Source organism: Equus caballus, chromosome 19 (genome assembly GCF_041296265.1).
Source record: "Equus caballus isolate H_3958 breed thoroughbred chromosome 19, TB-T2T, whole genome shotgun sequence".
NCBI classification, from domain to species: Eukaryota; Metazoa; Chordata; class Mammalia; order Perissodactyla; family Equidae; genus Equus; species Equus caballus.
The window spans coordinates 31,562,141-31,587,876 of NC_091702.1; the positions used below are offsets into that span (position 1 = coordinate 31,562,141).

The following is a 25,736-nucleotide window of genomic DNA, read 5'->3' on the forward strand; positions in this document are numbered from 1 at the left end:
TTCTTTACTCTGGGACAACTCACCAGCAAATCTCTTCTCTCCTACAGCACGAACTTGTCTGTCTATGGGATCTATCTCATCAGCATACAACCATACTGTTATTTCTCCCATCTTTACGAAATCTTTTCTTGCCTACTCCTCCCCTTCCAGCTACCACACTGTTTCTTTGCTCCCCTTTGCAGCAAAACTACTTGAGAGTTGTCTGTACTCACTAAGCCAATTCTTCTGCAATCCTCTCTTGAACCCACTCCAGTCAGGCTTTCCCCTTCCATTACTCCACTGACACTACTCATCAAGGTCAGCAATGACTCCCATGTTGCTAAATTCAATATTCATTGGCAGTTCTTACATTTCTTGAGCTATCTGCAGCCTTTGACGTGGTTTATCACTCCCTCTTCCTTGGAACAATCTCTTCACTTGGCTCCTACAACACTTTGCTGGGTTTTCTCCCACCTCACTGGTTGGTCCAGCTCAGTTTTCTTTGCTGTTTCCTCCATACCAGCCTGATCTCTTAATAATGGAGTGCTTCAGGGTTCAGTCCTTGAACTTATTCTCTTTTCTGTCCATATTCACTCTTGGTGATCTCCTCCTAGGAGTTTTAATTACCATTAATAATCTGATGACTGCTAAATGTGTATCTCCCAACATTTACCTCTCCCTTTATCACCTGATTCATATATCTAAATACCTAGTCAAAATTTCAATCGATCATATAGGCATCCTGAACTGAGCTCCTGATCTTTTCCTCCAAAACCTGTTTCTCTCATATCTTCTAAATCTTGGTTAGTAGCAATTCCACTCCTCTAGTTTCTCAGGCCAAAAACTTTGGAATCATCTTTGAATTCTTTCCTGCTACCCTATGAAACCACCACCCCTCCTCTCACTTATATCTCATTCCTCAGAAACTCTAGTTAGATCTACTTTTAAAATATATCCAGAGTTAAACTACTTTCTGTCAACTCTACTGTTATCACCCTGGTCTAACTCACCATCATCTCTCATCAGGATAATTGCATTAACTTCTTAGTTGACAGATTAGTTATCTACTGCTGTGTAACAAATTATCCCAAAACTTAGCATCTTAAAACAACAGACACCATCCCATTTCCTGTGGATCCAGAATCCAAGTGCAGATTACCTGGGTACCTCACATTCAAGGTCCCGCACAAGGCCTCAGTCAAGATGTCAGTCAGAACTGCAGTCTCAACTGAAAGAGCATCAGCTTTCAAGCTTACTGATGTGGTTGTTGGCAGGATTCAGTTCCTCACTGACTGTTAGCTGGTGGTCACCTTCAGTTTTCTTGCCACATGGGCCTCTCTTAAAGGCAACTCACAAACTGGTAGCTGGCTTCCAACAGTGAGCAAGTGAGGGAGCAAGAGAGAGCATGCAAAATGGAAGCTCCTGTCTCTTTATAACCTAATCTCAAAAATGACATCCCATCACGTTTTCCATATTCTATTCACTGGAAGAAAGTCACTAGGTCCAGCCCATATTCAAGCAGAAGGGATTACACATGGATGTGAATCTCATGGGGAAGGGATCACTGGGGCTATTTTAGAGGCTTCCTACCACAACTGGTCTCCTGCTTACCTTACCCCTCCCACCACACACACACACACTCTTTTCTCAACACACCAATAGAGCAACTTTGTTAAAATTCAGGTAAGACCTGTAATTCCTCTGCTCAAACTCTCCAATGACCTCCCACTTCACTGTAAAAGCCACAGCACTAATAATGACCCACATGGCCACACACAATATGCTGCCTATTATATATATATGTATATTTTGTGTGTGAGGAAGATTGGCCCTGAGCTAACATCTGAGCCAATTGTCCTCTATTTTGTATGTGGGTCACCACCACAGCATGGCTTACTGAGCAGTGTGTAAGTCTGCGCCCAGGATCCAAACCCGCAAACCCCAGGCCGCTGAAGCAGAGTGCACAAACTTAACCACTGCACCACCGGGCTGGTCCCTGCTACCTGATGGCATCATCTCCTACAATTCTCCTTACTCTCTCCTCTCCAGCCTACTAGCTTCCCTGATGTTCCTCAAACAAGCTGCCAACTCAGAGCCTTTATAGTGGCTATTGGCTCTGCCTGCAAGCTTTCCTCAGGTAGAAGTGTGGCCTATTGCCTTGTTTCTTTAGGTATTGATCCACCTATCTCAGCGAGGCCCTCCCTAATCACCTATTTAAAATTGCACATTGCCCTATTCTTTTCCCTGCTTTTCCCCCTCCATAACACCTCTCACTATATATTGCAGTGTATATGTTACTTATTTTATTACATCTCCCCACATTAGAATGTATGCTCTATGAGGGCAATTTTTTTCATGATTTGTTCACTGCTGTATTCTCAGGATAATGCCTGACATATTAAGGGATTAGATACATTTATTTGAATGAATGAGTGAATAAATAAATTCTGAAAGCTCTGGGGAGTCACCAAAGGATCTTCAGCCTTTTAGATAAGTCACCCTGATAACAATGAGAGCAAGTGATTGGAAGAAAATTAGACTAAAGGCAGAGAGAACATATAAGGAACCACAGCAGGCACTTAGGCAATACATGATAAAAACTTAAGTGAAGGTAGTGACACTGAAATCAAGAACATCATATGGACACATGAAATAGTGAGACAAAATTTATGAGTGCTCCCCAAACAGATCTACAAATTCAAAAAGATCTTCAAAATCACAGTTGGATTTTTTTTTAAAGTAGTTTTCACTGGGAAAGATTCACCCTGAGCTAACATCTGATGCCAATCTTTCCCTCTTCTTTTCCCCTCCTCCCCATGGCCCCAGTACACGGCTGTATATTCCAGTTGTAGGTCCCTCTAGTTGTGCTATGTGAGCTGCCACCACAGCAGCAGCTCAGCACACAGATGAGTGGGTGGTCCTGCACCTGGGAACCGAACCCAGGCCACCAAAGCAGAGTGCGTCAAACTTTAACCACTGGGCCATCAGGGTTGGCTCCTCAGCTGGACTTTTTTTGCAGAAATTGACAAGCTGATCTTAATATTCATATGGAAATACAAGGGACCCAGAATAGCCAAAACAATTTTGAAAAAGAACAAGTTGGAAGACTCATACTTCCTGCTTTAAAAACTTAACTACAAAGTTACAGTAATCAAGACTATATGGTTCTGGCACAATGAAGGACATACAGATTGACGGGAACTGAGAATTCAGAAATAAAGCCATACATTTAGGGCAACTGAATTTCAGCAAGGGTACCAAGACCATTCAATGGTGAAAGAAAAGTCTTTTCAACAAATGGTATGGGGACAACTGCATAGTCACAGGCAAAAGAATTTACACCCCTACCTCACACAGTATACAAAAATTAACTCAAAACAGGTCAAGGACATAAAGGTAGGAGCTAAAACTATAAAACTCTTAGAAGAAAAATAAGTGTAAATTTTCTGACATTGGATTAGGCAATGGTTTCGTAAATTTGATACCTAAAATGTGAGCAACCAAAGAAAAACATAAATTAGACTTCATCAAAATTAAACTTTTGTGCCAGAAGACACTACTGAGAAAGTGAAAAGACAATTCACAGAATAGTAGAAAATATTTGTAAATCATGTATCTGATAAACATCTAGTATCTAGAATATATAAACAACTCTTACAAGTCATCAATAAAAAGACAAATCATTCAGTATAAAAATGGGCACATGGGCCAGCCCAGTGGCATAGTAGTTAAGTTCACACACTCCACTTCAGCAGCCCAGGTTCACAGGTTTGGATCCCAGGTGAGGACCTACACACCACTCATCAAGCCATGCTGTGGTGGCATCCCACATACAAAAAACAGAGGAAGACTGGTATAGATGTTAGCTCAGCAACAATCTTCCTTAAGCAAAAGAGGAAGATAGGCAACAGATGCTAGCTCAGGGCCAATCTTCCACACCCTCCACCCCCCAAAAAAGGGCACACAACCTACTAAAACTGAATAATGAAAATAGAAAATAGAAAAGAAAAACTGAACAGACCAATAACTAGTAAGGAAATTAATCTGCAATCAAAAACCTCCCAGCAAAGAAAAGCCCAGGACCAGAGGGCTTCACGGGAGAATTCTACCACACATTGAAAGAATTAACACCAATCCTCCTCAACCTCTTCCAAAAAACTGAAGGAAAGGGAATGCTTCCAAACTCATTCTGTGAGGCCAGCATTACCCTGATACCTAAGCCAAACAAAGAAACGATACAAGAAAACTATAGACCAATATCTCTGATGAATATTTATGCAAAAATCCTCAACAAAATACTAGCAAACCAAATTCAACAGCACATTAAGAAATTATACACCATGACCAAGTGGGAGTTATTCCTGGAATGCAAAGATGGTTCAACACGTGAAAATCAATCATTCTAAGATGCCACATTAACAGAATGATCATGAACAACATGATCATCCTAATTAATGCAGAAGAGCATTTGACAAGACTCAATACCCTTTCCTCATTAAAAAAAATTTAAATCAAACAACCCGATCAAAAAATGGGCAGGGGACATGAACAGACATTTCTCCAAAGAAGATATAAGGATGGCCAATAGACACATGAAAAGATGCTCATCATCACTAATCATCAGGGAAATGCAAATCAAAACTACACTAAGATATCACCTTACACCCGTTAGATTGGCAAAAATATCCAAAATCAAGAGTGACAAATGTTGGAGAGGTTGTGGAGAAAAAGGAACCCTCATACACTGTTGGTGGGAATGCAAACTGGTGCAGCCACTATGGAAAACAGTATGGATATTTCTCAAAAAGTTAAAAATAGAAATACCTTATGACCCAGCCATCCCACTACTGGGTATCTGTCCTAAGAACCTGAAATCAGCAATTCCAAGAGTCCCATGCACCCCTATGTTCATCGCAGCATTATTTACAGTAGCGAAGATGTGGAACCAACCTAAGTGCCCAGCAACTGATGATTGGATAAAGAAGATATGGTATATATACACAATGGAATACTACTCAGCCATAAAAAAGGACAAAATCGTCCCATTCGCAACAACATGGATGGACCTTAAGGGTATTATGTTAAGCGAAATAAGCCAGACAGAGAAAGACGAACTCTGTATGACTCCACTCATAGGTGCAAGTTAACATATACACAAGGAGAACTGATGGGTGGTTACCAGGGGAAACGGGGGGGGGGGGGGATGGTGGGAGGGCACAAAGGGTGAAGTGGCGTACCCACAACATGACTAAAAATAATGTACAACTGAAATTTCACAAGGTTGTAAACTATCATAATCTTAATAAAAAAAATTAGACTAAAAATAGAGAGAAACTACCTCAACATAATACAGACCATATATGAGAAGCCCACAGCTAACATTATATTCAATGGTGAAAGATGCAAAGCTTTTCTTCTAAGATTAGCAACAAGAAAAGGATGCCCACTCCTGTGACTTCTGTTCAACATGGTACTGGAAGTCCTAACCAGAGCAATTAGGCAATAAAAAGAAATAAAAGGCATCTAAATTGGAAAGGAAGAAGTAAAATTATGTTTGCAGATGACAATAATCTTTTATGTAGAAAACCCTAAAGATTCCACACACCAAAAAAAACCTGTTTTTATACAAAGTAAATATTAACAGACCTAAAGGGAAAAACAGACAGCAGTACAATAATAGTAGGGGACTTCAATACCCACTTTCATTAATGGATAAATCATCCAGACAGAAAATCAATAAGGAAAGATTGGACTTAAGGATATGTTAGACCAGACGGTTAATATCTAGAATATCAAACGAACCTCCTACAACAACAAAAAAATAAATAACTTGATTCAAAATGAGCAAAAGACTTGAATAGATGTTTCTTCCAAAGATGTGTAAATGGCCAACAAGCATATGAAAGGATGCTCAGTATCACTAATCATCAGAGAAACACAAATCAAAACCACGAGCTATTACTTGATACCCATTAAGATGGCCAGTTATTCAGAAACAAACAAACAAACAAACAAAACCCAGAATATAAATGTTGGTGAGGATGTGGAGAAATTGGAACCCTTGTACACTGTTAGTAGGATTGTAAAATGGAGTAACTGCTATGGAAAACAGTACGGATGTTCCCTAAAAAATTAAAAATAGAACCACCACATGATCCAGGAATCCCACTTATGGCTATGTACCCAAAAGAAGTGAAAGCAGAGTCTCAGAGAGATATTTGCACACTTATGTTGATAGCAGCACTATTCACAACAGCCAAATGTCCACCAACAGATATATGGATAAACAAAATACCGTATGTACACACAATGGGATATTATTCAGCCTTAAAAAGGAAGGAATTCCTGTCACATGCTACAACATGGATGAAGCTTGAGGACATCATGCCAAGTGAAATAAGCCAATCACAAAATGACAAATATTGTGTGCTTCCACTTACATAAAGTATCTAAAACAGTCAAATTCATAGACACACAAATTAGAATAGTGGTTACCAGGGGCTGGAGTGTGAATACATATTTTCAATTCTCTTATATTCTTAGGAATGTAATTTCTGGTCATATGCTAGCTCATGTTTTTTGAGGAATAGCCAAACTGTGTTCCAAAGCAGCTGCACCACCTTACATTCCCACTTTGTCAACACTTGTTATTGTCTATCTTTCTCATTAAAGCAATCCTAGTGAGTGACAAGTGATATCACGTAGTGGTTTTGATTTGCATTTCCCTAATGACTAATGATGCTGAGCATCTTTTCACGTGCTTATTGGCCATTTGCATATCTTTTTTGGAGAAATGTCTATTCACATCCTTTGTTCACTTGTAAACTGAGTTGTCTTTTTATTGTAAGGTTTCTTTATATATTCTAGATACAAGTCCCATTATATTTTTAAAATAAGGGAATGTCTGTTTACATAATTATAGCTTTTTATACCACATTTTATTATCTTTCAAAATATTTTCAAGTTAGAATTTTTAAGTAATCAAATGTCACTCTAATTGCGGACATTTAAAAATGTAAAGCAACCACTGCTTTTTCAAATGAATTGTTTGAATTCCAAGCCAAGGAGTCACGGTATGGTGACCCAGAGGTTAAAAGAGATTTACAGAGATATATGCAATGTATGGGCCTGACTTGAACTGGAAAAAAAAAAATTAGGAGACAATTTAAAATACTGACTGAATAATTACTAAGAAATTGTTAACATTTAAGTGTGGTAATAGTATTATGGTTATATTTAAGAGTCTTTATGTTTTAGACAAACATACTGAAATATTTACAAATGAAATTGTTTACTATCTGAAACTAGCTTCAAAACATATCAGAGTTGGGAAGATGGGTGGCATATAGACAAATCAAGATTGGCCATGAATTGATCATGTTGCAGTAAGTTCATTACACTATTCTACTTTTGTATATGTCTGAAATTTTCCATTAAAAATAAAAAAGCAAAAAGAAATTTAAAAGCACTACTCCTATGTCCACTATGTATAAGAGCACAGGGAGATGGCAACAACTAAACGATACCAACTAAACGTTCACAAATTTAAGAAATGAATTCCCAAAGTTCTCTCAAAGCAAAAAAGCTCTGGGAAACGTAGTGAGACTGTGGCAAATTTCTGAAGTTATTTGTGCAACATTTTAAATGTTACCATCAGTCACAGGCTAACTGGGCTGCTACATCAACCGTGGTGCACACAACAGGACAAAGCACCAGCCATCAGCACCACTCTTCACCCGAGCGGTCCGTCTCCTCACCAGAGGTCACTCAGGGACTGCAACTCCGACTGGAAGGATATAATCACTCCCTTGAGTGGCTACAGAAAATACTACCTTCAAGTAAATACATATCTACAGTAAGTAATCTTACAGCAACCCCTCAGGCCACCTTATACTCACCCAAACTGCATATCCAATAGACACACGAGTTAGGATACTCAGGCATAACTTGCACACTTAAAATACATACCCACCAGAATGACTATAATAACAACAGCAGCAAGTATTCTCGAGGATGTGGAGAAACTGCAACCCTTATGCATTGTGGTAGAAATATTTTTAAATGGTAGAGCCACTTCGGAAAACAGTTTGGCAGTTTTTTGGAAGTTAAACATAAATTTTCCAACCAACCCAAATTTACACTCCCAGGAATGAAAACGTGAATGTTTATGGCATCATTATTCATAATAACCAAAAATGTGAACCCAAATATCCATTATGGTGAAAGGATAGACAGAATGCAGTATACCCACACCGGAATACTATATAGCAACTAAACGAACTAACTACAGGTATATGCTACAACGTGGACGAACCTCAAACACATTATGCTAAGTGAAGGAAGCCAGATATAGAAGACTTGAAATTGTATGACTCTATTCACGTGTAATTTCAAGACAGGGAAAACTTACAGAAACAGATCAGTGCGGCTCCTAGGGCTGGAGGTAGGAGCAAGAACTAACTGCAAAGGAGCATTAGGGAAACTTTTATAGGCTGATGGAAATGTGCCAAAACTAGATTGTGATCATATTTCCACAACTCTATAAATTTACTGAAACTATTGAATTGTACATTTACAATGGGTGAATTTTATGGTGTGTAAATTATACCTCAATAAAGCTATTTTTTTTAAGCATCATTACAACAAAGTCTTAGCAATGACTATTTTAAAGCTCTGGCTGACAGCCTATTCACTTCATATAATTTCAAAGCAATTAATTCCAATATACTATCAGGATTAAGAATATTATTAGCATTTGCTTGAAAACTAAACATGCTATTTTTAGATGATTCCAAGTACTTCTCTAAAACTTACTGATCAAATATGCTATGTGTCATGCTAACTATGTGACAAAATTCATTGTCTATAGCTTACATTATATTTTCTCTTAGCCATTTTGTTTTCCCCTAAATTTAAGACCTACAATATTCCTTTGTGTAAAAGTCTCATTTGGTATTGCCCAAGTTTTCTATTAGATACAAAGTTTTCTTAGAATATTTTATAACTTGAAATAAAGTTTTAATATTTATACTGAACATGCATCTAAATAGATATATACATTCCCAATAAAAAATGAACATTATCCATTTTTGTCTTCTTTTCTTTGGTCACTAAGTCACTCACACGCTGCCTCTTCTGATAAGTTTCAAACTTTTCATTGCTTCAAATTAAGCCGTGTTTTCACTATTTTGATTCAAAATTCTTCCTTTGCTGTAAATTTATTTGCTGGATTCTTCTTTTCGAAGCAGTGCTGTCTTCCATGATTAGGCCTGCTTTAATTTCAGTCTGACTCTCTCTCTTTCCATTCTACTGAAAAATCTGCCAAAGAGGTACTATTCCCTCTAAGCCAGCCATCAAAAAACAAAAATTTTTTTAACCAAACATTTTCCCCCAAATCAAATCTCATATGAAATGCCACTAACCTACAAGAGATACAGTAGAAAGCTACAGATAAGTGGAAGGAGACCCAACCTGCCTGCTAGGGCCCAATGTCAGGAGATACGGCGGCCTCAAAGGACGGTTTGAAAACCAATGCTCTAAGTCACAGGCTACACTGATTTCTGCACAGCACAAATACAAGAAAAAAATTAAACTGAAAATACTTAAGCAATACTCCTAAGAAAAAATTGGATATACCTAAATTAAAAACCCACCTTTAGAATCTCAATTTTAAACTTGGCTAATTATAAAATGATTTCCAAAATAATTTGTCTTTAAAACACCATAAAGAAAAATATTACTTTTTAGGAATTCCATCTACTACAAAGGCTGTGCACCTTTTATCATTATTTTCTTGACAGATTAAAAAAAGATCAACCAAAGAGAAGTCAAAAGCCCCATTAACACAAAATACTGAGCCTGAGCAAAATTGTAAATAAATGAGTTGGTCAATAGAAAATGCCAATTACCCAACAGGCAGTAAAGAAAATAAGATGGCAAGAATGCTCTGGTGAAAACCATTTATGTAACTGTACTGAGTTTAAAAAACAGCATTATTTGCCTCCAAAATCAGGCACAAATCAAGCAAATCCTCAACCAAAATGGCAACAAATAGTATGGATAAATTTGGAAAAGGGGATTTGTACTATTAGAATTTTCAAATTTACCTTAACTACAAAATATAAACCCTTTTCCCGCAGAACTCAAAGGTAAAGGTATCATAACGTATAACTTCACCACATTTCTATAAAATAAAAATAGAAATTACTGCTATATGATTGTAAAAATGGAGGCAAGAGTTCAGAAATATACTCGTTTATAATCAATTAAATGATGAGCCATAATTTGAACCCTAATTATCACATTAGGTTGAAATCACAATTCAGGTATTGTGTCCTCAGTTACTAAGATATATGGTAAATAGTTCACATTTAAAAAACATTTTATCATTACATTATCAAATTTGATAAAATCTTATCAAAACATCTATGTAGCCAATATAAATTATATTGTTAAAAGTATAAAGTAACATTTGAAGAAAACTGCTGAGGTGCCAAATAAGTATTTTCTATTAAATATACACAATTTAACATTTAGAACTACATAAATTAATTCTTGCTAAAAGTTGATTCAGGTTTACAAAGGCATAATTTGTGAACTATAATAAATTTCCCCAGCACCACCTTCTTTTTTTATTCCAAAATTCTTTCATTAGGTTTAACTTTTCTTCCGTCATTCATCCATAAAGGTTACAGAAGTTTTACAATACGTAGTCTTAATAGCAACATGTTTTAAAAAATCCAAGCAAAGTGCACGTTAAGCTAGCTACAACTACTCAAACTTCTTGATTATCATCAAATAAAAATTAGATGAACACTTCATTCACTTAAATCTGAGGAAAAAAAATAATATACCTTGCTTAAATAAGAATTCCCCCAGAAGGATATTATATAAAAGACTTCCCATGTTATTTTATTAAGTTTACTTTCTCTCATTAAAACTTTTAAATTAAAAGCCTAATGAAGAACACACACTTACAATGTCATATTACACAACTACAGTACTGTTAATTAAGAGAGCAGCCCAGTATAGTTGTAAACATTTTAAATGTAGTAAACAAGACTTGGCATGTCTTTTCTCCCCAAAACTTGCCATTATAATGCTCTTTCTGTGATTAATTATTCATCCTGGAAAAATTTTCAGGTATATTTTAGTCTTTAAAAATATTACACTGAAATAATGTGTGAAAAGATTTAGTCATGGCAATTTCACTGAAGCTTTTATTGCCTCGGTTGGTAATGTGACAGGGATTGTAAGAACACAATTGAACTTACAGAGATATGCAGATGATAGTCACTAAAGATACTCTTCATCTCAAGTATTTTTCATGTGGGCACTTCTAATTTTATACACTTTACTATTTAAAAAGCATTACATTTTAAAATGTGTACCTGTTTTGACATTTGGCAAAGGAAAATCAGCATGGGGAGTTTACCAGAAAGACTGAAACACTAATGAGTTAAAGCGATTCAAGTTGCGTGTTGTGTGTGAGTGTGTCTCTCTCAACCTCTCTCTGCCAATAACTCTCTTTCACAGACACACACTCACACACACTCACACATGGCCATATGTGTAAGCATTTTTTAGTACAAAATATTCCCTGGAAGCAGACATTTATCCCCAGAATAATCACACCACATTAAATCAGTCTTCTCTTCTCAGCCCTAGTAAGAGTATTAATTCTAAGATGCCATCATAGAGTGAACCTTAACTTTTATGCTACATAATTATATTCAAAGCTTTATGTATTTTTTGTTTATAATTACACAGTAATTATAAATGTTTAGTACCAAACTGATGACAAACACTATTTTGTTGAAAACGTCTTGCATTTAAAAGAAAAAGTCTGTAAAACCCAAGGCACTAGGCCATGAACCAATATCAGACTTTTATGAAAAACAATTTATATTGAAAAAAAAGCTAATGGGATCTCATTTCAAAACACAGCATACTCGAATTAATCAATCTGAAGACAATATCATAACTCAAAATCTTCAAGACAGGAAACAACATAGTACATAGATATATCTTTTTAAATTTTTCATAATTGTAGTTCTTTATATTTACAAATATGAAATCAGGAAATACTGAAAGCAGCAGGACGAGTCTTCTTCTTTCTTTTTTTTCTTTAAATAACCAATTCCAATAACCTAAATAGAAGTTTTCAAAATTCTCCTTTGGTAGAATTATATTCTTGAATTAAAATTATGATTGGAATATTGATATAATATCTATGGGGAAAGCTTTCTACTCAATTTCAAAATCATGTAATAAAAAGTGGTTTTAATATGACAATGTTTCTTAAAATCATTCCCACATCTACATAAAATGTACTGCTAATCTGAAGTATATTCCTTTGATAATTTCAACATTAGACCTTAGAGAGTGCCTGAATACACCAAGCAAAATCGATTCCTGCTAAAGATCATAGGCATCCAATATTTGAAGTTTTACATGTTTTAACCTGCCTTACAGAAATGTTTAAGAAAGCAATAGACCCTTCTTCACATATCAGGAAGTGAACAGAGAAATGAGCATTTTCAGCATGAAAGCAGTTCACAGGTCTTGTAATGACAAAAATACATACAAGACAGACTTCTGCTTTGATGTGAAAATTGAGCTAATTTAAGTGAAACAAAAACAGTAAAGAGACTAAATAATTTACAAAAATAGAAGCCAGATTGGTATTTTGCATCGAGTGCATGCTTGCTGGAAAATCTCTGCTCCTGAAGTAAGTATTTGGCAACCACAGTGATTAGCAGTTAAAGCAATTTCAACAAAATAAGAAGTCATCAAAAATGGACTATTTGTCTGAAAGAGCAGTACCTATATTATAAGGATTGAACTTCATGGCTCATCATGACCATTTTCAAAATTTAATTCCTACTATCTTCTTATAAATTAAGAGAATTTCATTTGTGTTCCATAGTGCGCTCACAAAAAACCCAAAAAAAACAAAAAATAAACCCTCATGCCTAAATTTAGAATATTGTATTGTGTAGCAATCTAAAACATTCAAAACAAATTAAATAGTTTAACTTATTCGACAGGCATATAAGCATTTCAAAATCATAATGAAATCCAATTATGTAGTGCACAATGTAGACACAAGTAGAATCTAACATTATGCAGACATTTTCTAAATAAAAGCTCCCTGTAGGACAACTATATATATAAACATGGGTAAGATAAGTGCAGACTAGTTCTGTGGAACCTTTTGAAATCGAGGGTCTGAAACACAATAAATTTTTCAGGTAGGCACACCAAGTTATCCTAAAAGTTTTTCACGTTGGTTATTTTGACAAATTTTTCATCAGATACTCTACTCACGTTAACAATACATGTGATTTGCCAGAAAAAAAATCCCCCCAAACCAAAACACCATTCCAGATCTGGTACACTTAAATATATCACTCTCATTGGAAGTGCTATCAGCATAGTCTTTGCAACTAGCCCAAAGCATATATTTAAGAAGTTTTTATAAATTGTTTGTGATGTTCATATGTTTAATTCTTATGCCAAACTGTTTTCTGATGAAGACAGCATTGTGCTTTATGCAAGAATGGAAACCTCAAAATAATCACCATAAAGCTTCTAAGACTTATGGGAGAGTAAACTAGGATGGTCCACAGATATAAGATGAAATCCACAATGTTGGAATCATAAATGTTTAGAGCGGCCCAGACTAGAAGACAAGCCCAAACCACCATTAGAAGAATGAAATACGATATGGTCCAAGATGTATCCTTAAAGTTTTGTCTCAACCCTCAGTCTGAATTGTGAGGATTGATCTTCAGTTCAGTCCAGCCAGCAGAAATTGACTGTGCAATTTTCCGTTGTATTAATATTGTACAGACTATGTACATTCTAGAAGGTTCCTTTAGTGCTACACTGTTGTACTTTTTGTCCCAGCAATTTGAGGGCGTGCAAATTCCACAAAGTCATCAATAAGAACAGGCCATGCTCCTGGAAAAAAAAAAACATATATATATATAGATACATATATATATATATATATGAGAGAAAGGAAGGAAAGAAACAGAAATAAGGCTTACATTTTAATAGAATTCTTTCTTTTTTAAAATACCTTCCCCATAACGGTTCAAGTACACCATCATAAATAGTCCCACTGATAGGACTTCCAAAATTCTACCTATTTATAGAGGTTCTGCTCAAAATATTCCTTGTATTCTCTCTACTCTATTATTCTAACACTTGATCGTTCCGTGAAGGATAAAAATAACTTTTCCGGTAACCACTCAATAATACTATGGTTTTCTGAAGGCCACTGAAGTAATCTGGTTAAAACTGGCAAACTAAGGAACGGCCATGATAAAACGGCATGCTGCCAGTGCTGACAGCATAGTAGCTAGGAGGAAACACGTTTTCAGGCGTTTTCTGGCAACCTTACAAAGGAAATCTTTCCTATTTCATGATAATAAATGAGTAAAAGATTTGAAATTGCATAGATGCAGGCTTCTATACATCCACATGCCAACCTCCAAATCAGGAAGTTCTCCAGTTTTGTGTAACGCCTAACAGAAAGCACAATTATCAGTCAAATACAGCGTTAGACACTTCTCACTTTTTAGTGAAGACTATAAATGACAATGAAAACAAAGAGAAGAAAATAACGTCATCGCTGGTTAGAGTAAATGGTTTCAGGATACTTTTAAGGAGGCCAAAGTCACTGGAGATTTATTTATTTATCTGGTGAGGAAGATTGTCATTGAGCTAACATGTGTGGCAATCTTCCTCTATTTTGTATTTGGGACACCACCACAGGTGGCTTGATGAGCGGTGTGCAGGTCCACAGTTGGGATCCGAACCCACAAATCCCTGACCACCAAAGTGGAGCATGTGAACCTAACCACTACACCACAGGGCCGGCCCTTCACTGGAGATTCTTTTAAAGAACAGTTCTGTCTATTCAACAACCTCAAAAATGCATCCTGCTAATTCTCAAGGGGGACTAGGTGTGAAGAAATCAATGTAAATCACTCCCACTTCTAGAAAAACAAAAGCACATGTCCTGCTAGTGTGTGGTAGCACCATCTCTATACATTTACGAAAATACAGCAGAAAAGCATTCAATCTGTGAATATTTATTGAATGCCAATCGTACTACAGGAGCAGCTGAAGTACATTTCAAATTAGAAAAAGTCACCAAACGAGTATACAACCACGTTCAGACAAGACAAACAGGGAATGAAAAAAATACATACAAGTATAAAAGTACATAAGAAGAGAATAGATCCCTAAAGTAAACTGAAAATATAAAACATGGATAAAAATTACTCATACCTCTCTGGAAGACATGAATACTGAGTTGGTATTAAAAAAACAGATTAGATTGGTAAAGAGGATGAAGGTATTTTATACATTCAGAAAAGCAAAAATAAAAGCACTGAAGAGGGAAACTCAACTCCAAGAAAAACCGACGTAAACAAGAAGTTCAAGAGTGTGTGATAAAAGAAGAAGGCAGGGAAAAGGAAAAAGCAGGGCAAAAATGTTCATTACCTTCTTCATCATAATTAGACATGTCATCTGCAATCATCGTACTGAAGTCTAAAAGAAGATTCCAAGTATCTTTTGGTATTGATCGTTTATGATGTTCCTATATAAAAACAAACAAACAAAAAACATCCAAATCACTAAAGAGTTTCAAAAAAACAGTCCAGATATTGAAAGGAAAAATGCAAAACAACTTGTGTAATGAAATTCTGGTAATCAAATTCCTCATTCTGTGTCCATTACATGCTCTGAGATGAGTTAGTCGTGCTTTAAAATGTTAATTTACCTTCAAATAAACCAAAATTTTAGAGAAAACATGGAACTGCAGAAAACAAGAACTTACCAACAAAAATTTATTCCATAAGTCTAAGAATTTAAATCTTCCATTAAGCACTAAATTCCAGTAGGCAATGGCCATTTCTAGATCTGTAAGATTAAAAATAAATTATGTATTTCAAATGCCATGAATATTTGTCCCTGCAAAAAAACCCCAGGTTAGACCGAAGATAGTCTTAAAAAACAACAACAACAACCAAAAAACAGCTTGTGTCCTGAATACTTATGTATTAAAATTTTCCTATAGAGATAAGACCAAGGTTTGTATCCTGCCTCCATCACCAAGGAATGGTCCCTTCAGGGCAAGGATACCACTTACCTCAGAGAGGGCTTCTGGAAGTTTTAAATTAGGTAATGTAGATAAACATGCTTGACTAGCTCATAAGTATTCAAATTTTAGTTAATGTACATCTGTGTTTCTTGACCTCAGCAACTGTGACATTTTGGGCCAGATAATTTTTTGTTGTGAGGGGATGTCCTATGCATTGTAGCATTAACAGCATCCCTGGCCTCTACCCATAAATGCCAGTAATAGCTTCATTCTACCCCGAGTGAGGACAACCAAAAATGTCTCCAGACATTGCCAAAGGTCCCTAGGGGGCAAAACTGCCCCCAGTTGAGAACCACTGATGTACACCTATAGGTTGTGATGCAAAGGATTACTACCCACAATCCTAACCCATTTTACACTCCAAGCTGCTGGCTGACTGATCTTGACCTCAAGGAGACCATTAAGACTACTGAATTAAAAATTAAAATTAATAATAAACACTTGTTTTTTTAAAATTTTGATGAAGATGATATAAATGGCTATTTAATTGGGTTTGGAGCAGAGAAGGGTAAAGAAGTAATATTGGCACATGACAAAGAACTACACCTGTCACATAACAGAGAGAAAGAACTATGATTTCTTTCAAAGAATTAAAATAGTTAAGAAAGCATCAAACTTTTATAAGTGAATTTACATTTCCAGGTCAGGAAAAATTACATCCCTAGTAATTTAAAAGTCTTTTAGATATGATCTCCAAACCACACTTGATAATCTGAGAAATCATGAGAGACTAGGAAAGACTCCAAAAAGGCTCACATCCTATCTCAAAGAAAAATATATAGGCCATAAGGCTAAAAAATTGCCCATCTTCACTGGACTTTAACTTCTTCAAGGACAAGGACTACATATCCCCAAACTACTAGGCATTCAGAAACTGCTGAGAGAACAAACTTCCTACGGTTCCATGCGCAAATGTACTTACTTTCAAATCCATCATTATGCCTTCCTTCAAATTCATTGGAAAATGTGCCTCTTTCTTCTCCTATCTGAAGAGAAGCCCCTGACATCACTATCATGGATCAAAAACCATCCTGACTCTCCAAGGAATCTTGTCTATTTAATGATTGGTTTTCCTCTCTCCCTACGTCTTCAACTTCACCTTGTCTTCTGGCTTTCCCCTTCCACAAAGAAACATGCTCAGGTTATTACCTATCCTTAAAAAATCTTTCTTGGATTCCTCATCCCCTTACTAGCTACCCTCTTTCTCTTTGCCTTCACAGATAGTCTTAAAACAGTGCTTGGAGTCTTTTACTTTTATACATAATGTGCTCCTGAAAACATGTCTGAAGGTCGAATTCAGATCCCCATGTTTTAAGGGAACTAGAAATAGAACACCAATTCCTAATCGCAGTTCCTTTTTTAATCTTTAAAGCTCTATACCCAATATTCCTTCCTTGTTCTTTTCTTTACCAACTACACATAAATTGTCTAGCTTAAGTGCACTAAAATTGCTGTTAGGAGCATGTACAGTATAAGATTTGCTGTTATTAGCATGCTTAATGATTTCCTTCTATACTTCAAATGCACTATACTTATGGGAACTAAGCTTATTACTAGTGTTAGCATTTTCTTCCGTTTCAACTAATTTTTACAAATTAAGGATGAGAAACAATGAAATATTCAAATAACTGCAAACTATGAGATACATATAAATGTCCATTTGTCAGCTGATACACTAGAGCAAGACTGACAGAGGAGGAATGTACATGGATGATGTTTGAAAGCTCAGATTGTAAAAGGAGAACTTTCTGTAATCAACATCCATTGCCCTGTTTCCTCACCTCCCACACAGTTTAATCCTATAATTTCATCACTCACCCCACTGAAAGTAACCTCTGGTGGGTCACCAGACCCTTCTGTTCGCCAAATAAACACTTTTATGTCCTTAATTTACTTGGCTCTCTGCCATCTTTGACAGACTTGAGCACACCTCCTGGACGGAACTGTCGCTCCTTTCAGCTTTAATGACAGCACTCTATTGATTTTCATCTATCCTCTTTGGCCTTCTTTTCTTTTACTGGCTCCTCTTCCTCCATTCATTAAATGTTGGTGTTCTATAAAACAGTATGTTAGCAATAACCACTTCTACTTTCCTCAGATTTTTCAAACCTTTACCTTTTTCACATTATACACTCAACCATCTCTAACAACTCCTAAATCTGAAATTTATATCTATATTCTAGACTCATGCATCTAACTGCCTAAGGACATCTTCAACTGGGTACCCACAAACCACTCAAATCCAACAGGGCTCAAACTAAACTCATTATCTTACCTCTACAAACCTGCTACTCTGTCTCTATCAATGAATGTCATCACCCTGCAGTGCTTTGCAGTGAAACACAATTTCTCATTGTGAGGAACCATCCTATGCAATGTAGGACATTTAGCACCCCGCTAAGGCCAGTAGAAACCCTCAGTCATTATGACAACCAAAAAACACCCCCAAACGTTTACAAGTGTCCCCTAAAGGTGTTGACAATCGCTGGGGAAATTCCTTTCTTTCTCATCACACACTTCCAATCGAAGCTCTCTCATTTTGGCTTCGAAGTACCTTTTATATCTCTCTCTCTTCTCCATCCCCACTGGCAGGGCCTATGCTAGGGTTCTCTTCATGTCTAGCTAAATAATTGGGACAGCTTCATAACCAATTTCTCTTCCTCTTCCTTTTAAAGGACCTCTCTGGTTTCTTTTGGACCTTTCAGGCATATAAATTCGATGCTACTTCCATGTTAAAATTCTTCAATGAGATACCGCTACACACCTTTTGGAATGGCCAAAATCCAAAACACTGACAACACCAAATGCTGATGAGGATGTGGAGCAACAGGAACTCTCATTCTTTGCTGGTGAGAGTGCAAAATGGTACAGCCACTTTGGAAGACAGTTTGGCAGTTTCTTTCAAAACTAAACGTACTTGTACTATACGATCCAGCAATCACACTCCTTGGTATTTACCCAAATGAACTGAAAACTTATGTCCACACAAAAACCTGCACATGGACATTTATAGCAGCTTTATTCATAATTGCCAAAACTTGGAAGCAACCAAGGTATCCTTCAGTAAGTGAAAGAATATATAAACTGTGGTCCATCCAGAAGGAATATTATTCAGTGCTAATATGACGTCAACTATGAAGCCATGAAAAGACATGAAGAAAAACAAATGCATATTAATATTACTAAGTGAAAGAAGCCAGTCTGAAAAGGCTACATAGTGGATGATGACAAATATATGATATTCTGGAAAAGGCAAAACTATGCAGACAGTAAAAAGATCAGTGGTGGTCAGGGGTTAGGAGGGAGAAAACAATGAACAGGCTGAGCATAGAGGATTTTTAGGGCAGTGAAACTTCTGTGTATGATGCTATAATGGTAGATGCATGTCATTATACAGTTGTCCAAACCCAGAGAATGTACATCAAGAGTGAACCTTAATGTAAACTTGAACTTAGGGTGATGATGATGTGTCAATGGCAGCACAACAGTAACAAAGGTACCACTCTGGTGAAAGATGTTAATAATGGGGGAAGCTGTGCATGTGTGGGACCAGGGGGTATATGGGAAACGTCTGTACCTTCTGCTCAATTTTGCTGTAAACCTAAAACAGCTCAAAAAATAAAGTATATTAAAAAAATTAAAAAATAATCTACAACGATTTCCTATCACCTTCAGATAAAATCTACACTTCTAGTCCAATGAGCTTACTTGCAATTCCTCAAAGGTGCTATGTCTCTCACCTCTGAGCCACTGAACTTGCTAATCTCTCCACATGAGAGACGGCTTCTTTTTCTTTCAGCCTTGAAAACATGTTTGTTCTTCAAAGCTCAAAAATTATCATCTTTGTGAAGACTTTGTAAACTCAGCCAGGCAGACTTAAGATGCTCCTGACTCCAGGCTCTCAAAGTAGTCAATAAATGTTTTTGAATGAAAAAATAATACTCAAAAAGATTAATAAGTTATAATCATGAGCTGAAACACATAAGATTAAGTTGTAGAGGGATATAATGTCAATTACCACAAGCAGAGGAAAAAGTGCCCTTTGTCAGAAATGTCTGAGTGACACAAAGAACAGCCTAGCTAGAGACAAGTGGTTTAACACAGTAGTTTAGCCTCTTAAATCCCAACTCTAGCACTAGTTAAGTGACTTTGGACAATGGAGTTCACCTCTCTGTAACTTACTTTAAAATAAAGATAACTACCTACTCTCATAGGATTGTTGTGAGTATTAAATGAGTTAATACACATAAAACATTTAGAACAGCACCTGGTAAATAATATATGCGTCCTTACTATTATTTAATTTTAATAATTTAAAAAATTATTACTATAGATTCTGAAGCAGTACTGTAAAAAAGAGCAAATTTAATATTAAGATAACAAGAAGCAACAACAGCAGTTAGAATAAATGGAGGGAAAACATGGAGAAAAAAAGACAGACAAATTCTAATAACGATAATGCGTAAAACTGAAATACTTGCAGAATGAATCCTTAAGCCCTTAGAGCGAAATTTAAAATGCAGAGACAGGTAATCCCAGTGTCATTCTTTCAAAGAGAATCAATATGGGCAATGTGGGATTTCATAAAAGATGATCAACCGAGCACCGGATGAACATGGAAATGAACTGAGACTGGATCCAAACACTGTCCCTCAGGGAAACAAAGTATTCCCAACTCTCTAAGGAAGACAGAATGGTGATTAAAATCCTATTCACAACATCTTAATTTACTTAGAAACACCTACATTTAGCACAACATAATAAAATAAAAAGAATAGAGAACGTGGTGTCAGAAGATCTGGGATTGAGTCCTTCTCAATCGCAACTTCTACCAACTCTAAAGTGATGTGACCTTAATAAGTCAGTCTCTCTGGCCATGAGTTTCCTCATCTTTATGACAAAGAGGACAATAGGTTTTCACTTAGTTCAAAGGGTTGTTACAAAAACCAAATGGGATTATACAGATGAAAATATGCTTTAAAAACACTCTACAAGATTACTTCTAAATATTAAAGTAAATAGTTAACAAATAATCTTAAAGTTTTTGTGTGTGTGTGAGGAAGATTAGCACTGAGCTAACATCTGTTGCCAATCTTCCTCTTTTTTTTAAGATTTGATTTTTTTTGATTTTTTTGATTTTTCCTTCTTCTCCCCAAAGCCTCCCATAATGGTTGTATATTTCAGTTGTGGCATGTGGGATACCATCTCAGTATGTTGATGAGCAGTGCTAGGTCCATGTCCAGGATCCAAACTGGAGAAATCCTGGGCCACCAAAGCCAAGCACGCAAACTTAACCACTCAGCCACAGGGCCAGCCCCTCAATATTCCTCTATTGAGAAAAACAGTCACTGAGCTAACATCCGTGCCAATCTTCCTCTATTTTGTATGTGGGACACCACCACAGCGTGGCTTGACAAGCTGTGCTAGGTCTGCACCTGGGATCCAAACCTGTGAACCGCCCCCCAGGCTGCCAAAGTAGAATATGCACACTTAACCACTACGCCACCAGGCCAGCCACTAAAATTTTTTAAGTCAACAGCACAGGTATAAGATTCTAGCTGAAGCACAGTTCACAAGAAAATAACTTACAGACTTTAGTCTAATAAAGGTTCAGGATGGTCCTAAAAATGACAGGGCTACTAAAGAACAAATGAATTTTAGACCAAATTAACAGAATAAACAATCTCACAAAAAATAATGGACTCATGGTGGTTTATGTTAAACAGTCTCCTTCTGGAGTACTATGTTCAGCTTTAAGAGCTCTATTTTGAGAAAAAGTGAGACTGGAAATGGGTCTGAGGGAGAGCAACAGGAATAACAAAGGTCTCTTCAGACGAAGAATAATTAAAATAACTGGAATGCTGACCTGGAGAAAAAGAAGGGGTAAGTGATGGAGATCTTTACATGGTTAGACTTCCTCTGTGCTGCAGCAGAGGACAAATAGGGGCAATGGTACAAGTCATAAAGACAAAGATGTTAGCTCAATAAGGAAGAACCGTGTGATAACAAGTAAGAGTATTCTGTGACGAGAATGAACCACTTCCTAAAACAATGTGTGCCAATCTCTGTTCAAACGTAAAAGCTAAATGAGCATTTGGATAGGTTAGATTTAACAGAGGACTTAGGAAATTGCTTTCAAATTTAAGATTCAGAAGCCTATCAGAAATGGCAGGTGACTGAAGGAGACGGTGACAAAGGAAGCATGCTATCCTAGTGTCACAAGAAGTAAGATTTTAGAAAATGAGAAAATATGGAACACACCAGTTCTCATCATAACTAGCACAGCTATTTATAAATAAACCACAGGCCTGTCTGTCACTGTTGCTCTTTGCCAATTTGTTCTGGGCCTCACCTTCTCTTCTATGATCTTCTAATTCCTCTTTGCCAAATATTGTAATTTAAGAGCTCTGTGAACCCTTAGAAAGGCTGTCAAGAAAACTGTTTTCTTTTTAATTAAGTTCTTCAACTAAGCATCACTACATTTCTTGACACCCAACACGAATGCAAAACAAAAAGAAACTATGGTTTGTCTTTTATTACGTTTTTCTTTTTTTTAAATTAAGACTTTTTTAGGAGCATCACGGCAGAGTGAGCTCTCCCCTTAGACTCTCCCCCTTAAGATCCAATGAAAAGGACATTCATAAACCAAGAGAAGACATTCACACAACACAACAGACTTCCGAGAGACCCAGGCAGCCCCACTTCTGAAGGTGGAGGTGCTGGACCCTCCAGGAGGCAGTGAAAGGAGGTAAGGGGACATCCTCTCCCTCCCCCAACTGTAGTGACCTAGGACATAGGACTATGCGTGGCCCTGAGAGGAGAGGGGAGAGGGGGCAGTCCTCCACGGCAGAAACACATCCACTCTCCAAGTCCCCTCACAGCTCATGGGAAAGCTCCATATGGAGGAGGCAAAGCAATGGTGGGGGCATATTCATGAAGCCAAACAGCCTAGGAGGGCAGATAGCAAGGGCACCCCTGGGATCACATGTGAAAGAAAGCACCCCTCCCCCTGCCTGGCACACCAGTTCAGCCAGTTGGCCAGAGCAAGGGATCCCCGCCAGAGCACCAGTGCACACAATGTGTAAAGCAGCAGTGGTAAGTGGGCAAACGGAGATGGGCTCTGTCAGCAGAGCTACCAAAGGTCAGGCACAGACGCCAGGGATTGTGATAGGCTTAGAATACACAGTTCCTGCCCCACCCCCAGTGGGGGTAGGTGGAATCTGCAACCACATGCTTCCACTAGGCAAAGGCACAAATCCACTACATCAAATAGTATGAGGAGGTACATTAATACTCCAGACCAGAAGGAAAATGACAAGAACCCAGAAATCAATCCTGAAGGCACAAAAATTTACAATCTAAATGACAGAGAATTCAAAATAGCTATCATAAAAAAACTCAATGAGTTACAAGACAATTCAGACAGAGAGTTCAATGAAATCAGGAATAAAATTAATGAACAGAGGAAATTCTTCACAAAGGAGATGAAGCTATAAAGAAAAACCAATCAGAAATGTTGGATATGAAAAACACAATGAATGAGATAAAGAAAACCTGAAGTCCCTGGAATAACAGAGCTGATGTGATGGAGGACAGAATTAGCAATTTAGAAGATAGCAACGTAGAAATGATTCAGATGGAGGAGGAGAGAGAACTAAGACTAAAAAGAAATGAAGAAATTCTCCAAGAAATATCCAACTCAATTAGGAAATGCAACATACGGATTATAGGTATTCCAGAGAGAGCAGAGAGGGAGAAAGCAGCAGAGAGGTTGTTCAAAGAAATAACAGCTGAGAACTTCCCAAACCTGGGGAAGGAGCTGGAAATACAAGTAAAAGCAGCTAACAGAACTCCTAAGTACTTCAACGTAAAAATGCCTTCTCCATGGCATACATTAGAAAATCTGGTAAAAGTCAATGACAAATAAAAAATATTAAGGGCAGCAAGGCAGAAGAAAATAACCTACAAAGGAACCCCTATCAGACTTTCAATGGATTTCTCAGCAGAAACCTTACAGGCTAGGAGAGAGTGGAATGGTATATTCAAAATTCTGTAAGACAAAAACTTTCAGCCAAGAATACTCCATCCAGCGAAAATATCCTTCAGCTATGATGGAGAAATAAAAATTTTCCCAGACAAACAAAAGCTAAGGGAGTTCATCGCCAGAAGAATCCTCCTACAAGAAATGATCAAGAAGGCCCTCATACCTGGGGGGGGGGGGGGGGGAAAGCATTTACAAAGCTTTGAGTAAGGAAATAAAAAGGCAGACAAAATCAGAAAATTGCAGCTCTCCATCAGAACAGGTTAGCAAACAATTATAACATTAAAGATAAAGGGAAAGAAAATATCAAAAACAAATACAGTCACTGCGTTTTAACAACAAACTCACAACACAAAATGGACTAAGTTGTGACAACAATAACCTAGAAGGGGATGACGAAAGGGATGGAACCTGCTTAGACTAAGGAAACAAGAGGCTATCAGAAAATGGACTATCTCATCTACAAGACCTTTTATACAAACCTCACAGTAACCACTAAATAAAAAATTGGAACACAAACAATAAATACAGAGAAAACTGAGAAAACAAACTGAATTAAAAGTCTGAAATACACCGAATGAGAAACAAGGGAAATACAGAACAACTGGAAAAGAAGTGATAAAATGGCAGCATCAAGCCCTCATATATCAATAATCACTCTAAATGAAAATGGATGGAATTCTCCAATCAAAAGACACAGTGGCTGGATGGATTAAAAAACAAGACCCAACAATATGATACCTCCAGGAAATACATCTCAGCTTTAAAGACAAACACAGGCTCAGAGGGATGGAAGATGATACTCCAAGCTAATGACAAACAAAAGAAAGACTTTTTTCAGCCTTACGTTCATTGAACAGAAAGTACAGAGAGTTCTCATAAACCTCACTCCCCACACCTCCCCATTTCCACTATTTTTAACATCTCACTTTAGTGTGGTATATTTCTTACCACTGATGAACTAATATGCATGTATTATTATTAACTCAAGCCCATATTTTACACTAGGGGTTTATGCCATGTTGTACATTCTATGGTTTTTTTTAAAACAATTTTTAGAATGTGATTAAATACACATAAAATTTATTGTCTATTAGACAATAAAATAAAATGGAATAAAATTGAATAAAATTTATCACCTATTAGACAACAGAATAAACATAACTTTTACATCTAAATCTTCTGCATAGTATTTTTCTCAATTTTTCCTGTAAAGTAAAATCCCAATTTATCATATTAATATATCCAATAGCTATAAAAATTTAATTTTGCTTTGGGGGCTGGCCCCGTGGCCGAGTGGTTAAGTTCGCGCGCTCCGCTGCAGGCGGCCCAGTGTTTTGTTGGTTCGAATCCTGGGCGCGGACATGGCACTGCTCATCAAACCACGCTGAGGCAGCGTCCCACATACCACAACTAGAAGAACCCACAACGAAGAATATACAACTATGTACCGGGGGCTTTGGGGAGAAAAAGGAAAAAATAAAATCTTTAAAAAAAAAAAAAAATTTAATTTTGCTTTACTTTCTCCACATGCAA

The 25,736-nt window shown here is 36.9% G+C and overlaps 1 protein-coding gene across 8 annotated transcripts in view; it reads right to left on the reverse strand.

Annotated features, from left to right (window-relative positions):
• Positions 1-10,217: 10,217 nt before the first annotated feature.
• Positions 10,218-25,736, reverse strand: part of DCUN1D1 (defective in cullin neddylation 1 domain containing 1) — a 37,647-nt gene continuing 22,128 nt past the window's right edge. For all 8 annotated transcript variants that reach the window (XM_023623370.2, XM_014732769.3, XM_070243317.1 and 5 more), the window contains exons 5-7: positions 15,836-15,918; positions 15,499-15,595; positions 10,218-13,944 (exon numbers count right to left, since the gene is read on the reverse strand). In XM_023623370.2, the coding sequence (XP_023479138.1) occupies positions 13,865-13,944; positions 15,499-15,595; positions 15,836-15,918 (260 nt within the window). In that variant the 3' untranslated portion in view covers positions 10,218-13,864. The remainder of the gene's footprint in view (positions 13,945-15,498; positions 15,596-15,835; positions 15,919-25,736) is intronic.